General features: G+C 43.5%; 1 protein-coding gene across 1 annotated transcript in view; it reads left to right on the top strand.

Moving 5' to 3' along the window:
- Positions 1–346: 346 nt before the first annotated feature.
- Positions 347–9,124, top strand: part of pard6gb (par-6 family cell polarity regulator gamma b) — a 32,820-nt gene continuing 24,042 nt past the window's right edge. The window contains exons 1-2 of the mRNA XM_069515789.1: positions 347–727; positions 6,297–6,519. Coding sequence (XP_069371890.1) covers positions 656–727; positions 6,297–6,519 — 295 coding nt within the window. The 5' untranslated portion in view covers positions 347–655. The remainder of the gene's footprint in view (positions 728–6,296; positions 6,520–9,124) is intronic.

The raw sequence follows: 9,124 nt of genomic DNA, 5'->3' as shown, positions 1-9,124 counted from the left end.
GTAGGCTGCATACCTGCTTTTATTGACGTTTCTAAGTATTAAAAGTAAAAGTACTTACTAAAAGTGGTTACCTATACACCAAAGTGACTCCCCTGTGGTTAGTGATTACTTCTAAAGAAATTACTGTAATATTTATTTTAAACAAACAAAAAACGATGTAATAGTGGAGTAGAAAGCACAGATATTTGCTGATATATGTAGTGGAGTAAAAAGTAAATAAATCTACATAGGTTAAGTACAGATACATGGAAAAATACACACAACGTACCACCACTGAACTCTTCCCCACCTTGAGGTGCAACGCTGACAGTGTGAGGATTTACGGGCGTCACGTGAAGGCACCACGAGCTCTCATATTTTAGGAGGGCTGATGTCATTTGAAAACTTCTCCCTCACTCCGGAGTCTCTGCGGCGGCTTCCCTCCTCTCCTCCTCCCGGTCGATCCTCCGTGTCTGTGTCGGAGCCTGGTACCGATCTCCCGGAGCTGAATTCTTAACCGATCACCACCGACAACTTCTCCTCCAGAGGCGGAGCAGGGGGACATTTTCCCCGCAGAAAGCCCGGGACCAGAGCCGCTCTGTCTGCGGGCTCCGGCGGCTGAATCTTTTACTTTAAAAAAAAAAAAACTACAACCAGAATTTAAAAAAAACTGAAAATGAACCGGAGCTTTAATAAGTCGCAGCCCCTGCGGAACGTGGACTGTAACGCGGTGGAAGTGAAGAGCAAGGTGAGTGTGGAGGGAGGACATGTGGAAACGAGAAAATAGAAAGAGTTCACATGGTCCCGTTACTGATCGGGACGATCTGTCTGCAGCCGGGATCACGTTTTAGAGGAAAAACTGCTTTTGAAACCGTATGAACCGGGACCTGAACGCACCACAATGTGGATCACTTGCACAGATTGTTTTCTTCAGACTTCCAGATTCCACTGATTTGTCCTGCTGAGCAAAACTGGTTGGACATAGTTCACGGACAAACCAGTTTTCTTTACTACATGTTACTTTAAGAAAGTTTTATCCACTATATGTTCCAATAATAAGGTTTTATCTAAGTTCTAATAAGATGGTTTTATCTTGATCTTGTGTTTATCAGTAGTTCACACACTCTGGTGTTTCAGTGCCACATAGTTTCAGCCCTACACGTTGTTGTGTGTTATTTGTGCCACAATGTGTAACAGCTGCACAAATCAACTCAACCAGCCACTGAATCACTGCTTATTTACCAATTTCAGCCTCATGCAGAGCACAAACATACAGAATGTACAGAATCTGACATCACATGATTCTTGTGAGAGGGGATTTAAATATAACACGTTAGAATCACAGTAAGGGTCTCATGGTGTTTAGTCTGCAGACGAAGAAAAGTGATTTTTGAATAGTTTGTTGTGTTGATGGTGAATGTGGGTACAGGGGAAATACACACGTCACACTGTCAATCTTGACCGAGGACTTCTTGTGCCAACTTTTTTCCCATCAACACAGTGGCAACGTACTCTACAGTGGTAGAATTATATCACAGTAATTATTGATACAGGTTTATCGTCCAGCCCTGAATATTTTTCACGTGTGTGTCTGCACATAGGTTAAAGGATGAACTCCTGAGTCACAGGTGAAATGCCAAATTGAGTTTTGCAAGAGGTGATTCATTCCATCCACAGGTCCGTTTCACTCTGAGTTTTGGCTGCCTGGTTTCAGTGGAGTGGTGGGTCAGTGACCTGGGGGACACACAGACACACACTGATGGTTGGTGAGAGGACATCTGCTCTTAAATCCACAGAATCACGTGTTTTAGTGGTTCTGAGGCAGGTTCGGTTTCATGTTAGTTGCACAGAAACAGGAGTGGTCACTTCTACAGCTACCAGAGGTTGTTTGTTTGTGGGTGGGTCTGTCACGTGGTGAGAACGGGCAGGTTTAACGGCGTCATCGCTGCAGAGCTGACTCACTTGTCCGAGGACGTCACCAGTTTATCTTTTTGGATCAGATATAACTCATCACCCCTGATCACATTTTGTTCTGTTTGTTCTGGTCTTGCTTGTTTTTGTCGTGGACTGGAGGCAGTTTCCTCCTTGCTTCATTATCAGAGAGAAACCCAGTTGAGAAGATTTGAAAAGAAGCATTTAGTTCCGTGGGCACTCAAGAGAGTAGCTAGTAGTAATCTAGAAAGTAGCTCTACCAGTGTTTCTTCTCTGTGAAGCAACATTTTATCAGTTTTTTGACCTGGACTGATGAAAAACCTGCCAAAAGTTTCTTATCCCATGTGTTCTGACAGTTCATCTTTCTTCATGAACTTCTGTTGTTCCAGGTGATTAGCTGATGGACGATTGAAGTTGTAACTTCGATCCAAACCATCTTGAGAAAGACCTGAAAACACTGGTCGATCGATTGATTAGTTGCTAATAAGAAAATTAAAATGCAATTATTTGATAATCTTTTAATCCCTTGAGTCATTTTAAAGCAAAATATATCTGGTTACAGGTTCTTAAGTGTAAATATTTTCCATTTGTTTTGTCATCATATGATTTTGGGACTGGTATGAGATTTTCTTAAGACATATGGTCGATTATAGAACACATCAATAAATTAATAAATACTAGGTTAGATGATCAGGAAATGAATCATTTGTTGCAGTTGTACTGAGAGTTTACTGTTTGGTGCAGAGCCGTCAAAATGGATTTTTCAATGTCTATCAGGACTCCAGCTATCAACCTCAAAGTTTGTCCCAAAAAACCCTCAGTTATTAGGAGTTGATAAGTCAGATAATGTGTGAGTCTGGTGCACGTTACGTGTCTGGTTCTCACCGGCTCATGTTTGGTTTTCTCAGGGGAAACTGCTCCAGTGATAAGCCTATCAGGGATAACACCGGAGGTGTGTGGCTGTCTGTCCAGGAGCCTCGGCCAGGAGCTGGTTTCACTCACTTTAAGCTCTTATCAGAGACAGGGCGAGGGTGGAGGGATGCTGAGGGGGTTGGGTGGGGCATTTCTTTTCCCTCTACTCCCTTTTCTCTGATATTGATTATTTTTGCCAGATTTTCAAATACTTTTTTTTGTGGTTCCCTTCTCAGACCTTGTGTGTTATTGAAGTCATTTAAAAGCCCAGGAATGTGTATGCGATGTCTTTCAGGCAGTTTGTCCCTGATATGCAAGGACAAAGCCAGTACTGATGTCGGTTATCTTCCACTTTTCTCCAGTGTGTCAGAGTGGAGCGTCTCCCTGACATGTTTCAACCTGTTGACATCACTCGGCTCTGATTGGCCAGGACGTCTGCCGATGTCACATTTTGTGATGATGTATTCTTAGGTTTGGGTTTAGTTTTGGAGCCCATGATTAATCATCCCGTGTTCAGACTTGTCGTACCCCGGGGCCATGTACTGCCCATGGAAACAGATTGTACCAACGGATCACTGCGTACAGCGTCAAGAAAAGAGGACACTCAGATTCAGAGCAACAGCAGAGTGTCGTGATGCAGCAGATTATTATTTGGTCAATCAGTTTAAACTTGATAAAGTATGATAAACTGTTAACTACGGTTGAGTCATGCCCAGGTTTCACTTTCTGAAACGTTAAGTAGACTTCTTGAGCACCGACAAACCAGTTTGTCAGCTTCTTCTTGTGTTGTCTTCGAATGTAGAGTTTTATCAGATGGAATCTAAGTTGGTGCCACTCTTTCATACATAGGCCTCCATTGCCCACAGTAACTCGGCCTGGCATCCCCCCGGTCTCCCTCTTAAATTTGTGTCATCTTCTAATTGTGGAGCTGCTGAATGTATCCCCCACTTTTCCTCTCACCACAGAGGAAGTACTTTGGCAATGACATCCACATTGCTGTGTTATTGTTGGAGAACGCATCAACTCCGCTATGGATACACCTGGTGTCCACACAGATTTGGAGTTTTAGAGCCGCTCAAACAGAGAGGGATGGTTTGTAAACTCTGAGGTTGTGTTTTAGTCTGGTCAGGCAGAAACAGATGTTTAGAAACAATGACAGAGACTCTCACAAGCACTTGCTGATTGAGTGTTTTCGATCATCAGGCTCCTATCACATGACCCACTTCTGGAAGAACACAGCCAGCATAGAACACAACATGGATAATCAATTACAAGCGTTGCTGACCCTGTTGTCTTTGTGAAATGCAGAATTCAACTACACAACAATTGTAAGCAAAGGTACAACTGCTTAGATGTAGGAGACAAGCTATTACCCGAGCAATCTGCTCGACAATTCCTGTATCCAGAGGGATGCACATGCCTTCCTGTTTACGCTGGCATGCGCATTCCCAATGTACATGAGGGGGTCAGGTGATTTTCAGGCCTGTAGGTTGTGTGGACGGAGATCGCTTTCAAACGCCATGTCGGACAAAAACAAAGTGTGGATATATCCCCCTGGTCTCCTAACATGCCCCCCCCCCACACACACACTCACACACAGGAAGTAAACTCTCCCTTCTGCTGCTCTGTCAGCATTTTTTATTCCCTCTCTTTTCCCCTCCCTCACATCCTCTCTTCTCCTCTGCCGTCAGCGTCCCTCCGCTCTGAGCCGATGATTACAGTAACAAGCAGCACCTCAGTCTACAAATTACCACTGTGATTCCGACTCCGGTGCTACAGCAATTGCGTGTTTGTGCGGTTTCATTGAGCTGCACTTTTGTGCCTCGGTCGTATGTCTCTCTCCTTCCCTCCCTCTGTCACGTCCAAGCTTGTCTATGACTCACACCATGACCCCGCTGTGACCCTCAGCTGTGCTCTCATTGGTGGTTCGGTGACCTGGCCGGGAAAAGCTGTAGCTCAATTGTTAAGTCTGGGCTCTTGTGCGTAAATGACGGGTGGGAGGAAGAGCTACCCGCCACTGTCATTTGTATGCGCTGAGACTGCTTACTCATCTACCTGTATTGTTCTATTGTACAGCAACAGAATTGTCCTGCTGCTCAAAGCTACAAGTGACGTGCGGCTGTAATTTGTTTTCGAAGTGATATGATCTGGATGTGCAGTCAAGCTAAAGGGTTTGGTCCTCCCACATCCTGATGCATCTCATCTTGATCAGTTTAGTTAGTGGATGATGAACTGTTAAACTACGGCCACGCTCAGTATTAAGACATGTTGGGAAATACTAGTTTGTGATAGACTCAGTGGTAGTTTAACCTGTGACAGAACAAACAAACACATTGTCGAGCAGAGACACAACTGCTGCATTAAAGACCTAAGGAGCAGGAATTCAAAATGAGAGCTGGTTCCTAGTGTTTATACCATCCTGTTTCACCCAGGGGAGCCATCAACAAAGTATTGCATTGGTATTTTACACTGACTCATTCACTCACTGCTGTTTCAACAACATGTTCAGAATTATTAATGTGGTGCAATTTCAGATAAGCGATTATATCTCAGCAACAACTTAAAAACCAAATTCCAAACTATTCTTGGGATCCAATTTTGAAGTATTGTGTTTTTTTTGCAATTCAACTTAAACTGTTATAATCACTCATACACTGCTGGTATTTTTTATTTTGGGGATAGAATACTATTAATATGAATATGGCGCTTTAAATCATTATGAGAACCACTTCTCTGTGACCTGTATATAATTAGGATCCAAGAAATTCCATGGATTTCACATATGAACAAATCAGCATGAAAATTAAATTAAGATCCGTGGCGGTGCGGCCAGAAGTGTAATGATTGACACTTATCCACTTTCTTGGATGAGATTGATTCCACTCATGTCTGTAAACTAAATATGAAACAAATGCTGCATCCATTCACACAATGTTTGCAGATTGGGAGGAAGAAGAAGAAGAAAACAGCCCTTATTCTGACTTGGGAGTGTTCACATATTGTTTGAAGGTGGTTAGCCATATGCTAACCTTGTATTCGCACCAGATTAACAACCTAAAATAGCTGCTTTTGTTGTGTTGCATAATTATAGTAGTTTGTTGCCAAGTGGAACCAGATACAGATGGTGTATAATGTAACTCTTTATTATTAGAGAGCTGAACCAATTGTATTTGTGTAAAAATAATTTTGATGATGCATTTGACTATATCTGTAGTTCTTACTAAGTTTTAGACATTGTTTGTGTCATGATGTCTCGAACTATGAGGACTACTTCCCCTGTGCCGTACATAAGGTCACGGCCACAATTGTGACCGAGCTCAGAGGATTTCCACCCTGTTTGTTTTATGTGTGCCAGTCAGATGGTTCACATAAATGCAGGTTGGACATCCCGGTTTCCTCTTCCTGTTTGGCCATCGCAGGGACTGTTCCTTTTTTTAATGTGATGTCTTTTTATCTTTTTTTTTCTCCCTCAGTATGGGGCAGAGTTCCGCCGCTTCTCGGTGGACCGGGTCAAGCCCGGCAAGTTTGAGGAGTTCTACAAACTTATTCTGCACATTCACCGCATCGCCAACATGGAGGTGATGATCGGCTACGCTGACGTCCACGGAGACCTGCTGCCGATCAACAACGACGACAACTTCTGCAAAGCGGTGTCGACGGCTCACCCGCTGCTCAGGATTTTCATACAGAGACAAGGTAGGTTGTTTGAAAAATGGCTCCCTTTGGCTTTTTCTTTATTGCCCAGCAGAAATGAAGCTTACTTGCCATCAGAATCCTCTTAAAAGTCATTGTGATCTTAAATAAACACTGGATGGATTCTCGTTTTCAAATATCCTGCAACTGGTAAACCTATAAAACAATCATCTATTGAATTAACTGCGTCTTGGGCTGCAGTTATTGTGCTGACTCAAATTAAGTTTCCCCGCAGAATATTTCCTCATCCAATTATGTCGGCCTTCCCGCTATGGGAATTTGAGGCCTTTTTGTTTACTTCATGCAAGGCTTTCTGTGTGTGTCTCTGTGTGTGTGTGTGTGTGTCTGTGTCTGTGTGTGTGTGTGTGTGTGTCTCTGTGTGTTTCCTGCCCTCTTATTGGCTGAATCCGTCTCAGTCTGTGTCTGTCTGCCTGGCCTAAGTCTTGCGTCTTATCCAGAGGAAGGACTCGCTGCAGGCAGATGAACACACACTCCCTCACACACACCCACGCAGAAATATACACACGCAAGCACACACACAAGTCGGTGCCGCGGCAGCCCCATAGAAATCAGGTCATTGAGCAAAGCCTGTATCCCGGCATACCAGACATTACAGCGAGACAAAAGATCTGTATGAAAGGAGAGACTCCTCACTGAGCTCCCTCCGTTTGTGTGTGTTTGTGTGTGTGTATTTGTTCAAAGACAACACCACGGTACGCTGAATGGCAATCGAGTCCCCAGTCCTTCTCTGTCTCTCCATCTCTCCCTCATTGATCCCAGCTCTGGAGTGGGCCGTGACTGCCTGCCAGCCAGCCATCCAGCGAGCATACAAATGAATCTATCACCATTCACTTCTATTCATACCCTCAATCCTTCGTGGAATGTCCTTGCTCGGTTGTGTAATGAACATGTACACTCCAGGGTATTGTTTAAATTGTCGTGCTGCGATTAGGATACAAAAAGCGAGCCACGGTGAGATGAATTATCTTGTTGCAGATTTCTTGCGAGCAATCAGATTGAATATTGAAGAAGAGGCCCACCAGACGTCTGCATTGAGCAATTTGTTGTCCTATGAGAGTTCGTATGGAGATGAAGTAACTCATTGTTTGTTGCCGATAAGAAAGTTTTGATTAATTAACAATATTTTTCGGATGGTGTAACTGTTTTTACAGAAATCATCTATTTTGCTACAAAACAGTGAACTTAACATGTTTGCAAATTAAAAAGTTGGGTTAAGTTTTTGCTATCTAATGTTTTTAACTGGCAAGACTTGTAGATAATGTCTTAGCGGCTCAAACAACCCACTGTCTCTTTAATGATATCTGTCCTGTCCTGCTAGACATCATTAACATCCACATAGAACATCTCTGTTTGTCATGTTCTCATTAAATCCCATCCTCACTTTCTGCCATGCTTCAAAATCCCATAAACACTGGAGAGGGACGGAGTGATCCTTGTTGGAGGACAGATTAGGTTGGACTAAGGGACTTATTTCGTGCTGTTGTGGTGTAAACACAGCGCTGACATGGTGATGTGGTTCAGGGCAATGTGCACTGTTGTGACTGATGCTGCAGCAGTATGAGCATCTTAAGCCTCACTGCTGTCTATTGTTAGCAGCTAGACAAAGAGGTGTGTGTAGATGACAGTGGGAGTACCTCACGTCTCAGAAGAGCTCTCCCTGCACCGCGTGGTACACGTAGGAGAAAGTGCTTGTGTGTGATAATGTCTGTATCAGTCGGTACCAGCCTGGTAGCACAGGTCATCAGTGAGCGAGCAGACCACCCCAGATAAAAAGAAAAGTCTTGACACACATATAAAGACACTGTGACTCACCCCTCAGTCATAGCAGGGACTCTGTGCAACTTAAACTCGACTGGACTGGCCTTTCATATGGATATGAGTGCAAGAAGGGAAAAACACATTTAATTAGACGGCTCCCCTGACAACTTGGCCTACAAAGTTTTTCAGTCTTATTCTATCTGTGGTTGGAGGCAAGGAAATTAAAAGAACTTGAATGGACAAAGAAGTTTCAGTGTCGGCCGCTGCATGGAACAAAATGTTCAATACTCCTACGGTAATGGATACATTGTTGAAAATATCTTTTTAAAGGCTAGACTTAACTTAGCTTAGAGTTAAAGATGAAAAACAAAGAGAGGGGGAAGGAAGGGTCTCAAGGTTGAACAGGGGTGGGATAAAGTTCCAGAGGATGGCAGAAAAGGTAGTGGTGCTAAAAGGTGTGCTCACTTATCTCTACTGGGTCTGTTGGCTTATACCTTCACGTTTTTGTAATTCATTTCTCAGTAAGATAACATCTCTCTATACCAACAAGTGTCTGTGTCTGGCCTTGCTCGGAGAGTATCATGACATGTGTGTCTCTTATCTACCCGACACCCACCTTCCTGGTTTTTGTGTCCATTGTTGGTAAGATCCCTTGCACACGTGCAGCATTTGTGTGGTGACACAATGATAATCCTGCTGATGAAACCTGATGTCACCGCCTGTGGGCAAAGTTGGCAGGTTGTTTAATGGTGACCTTCACCTGCAGAATAGAGGTTTTAAAAGCTGTGGTTTATTCCCAGCTATATACAACAGCCTCACAGCTCGTATG

Source organism: Paralichthys olivaceus, chromosome 20 (assembly GCF_024713975.1).
Source record: "Paralichthys olivaceus isolate ysfri-2021 chromosome 20, ASM2471397v2, whole genome shotgun sequence".
In the NCBI taxonomy this organism is placed as follows: Eukaryota; Metazoa; Chordata; class Actinopteri; order Pleuronectiformes; family Paralichthyidae; genus Paralichthys; species Paralichthys olivaceus.
Note: the sequence above shows the minus strand (reverse complement) of the source record. Positions and strands in the feature narration are given on the sequence as shown.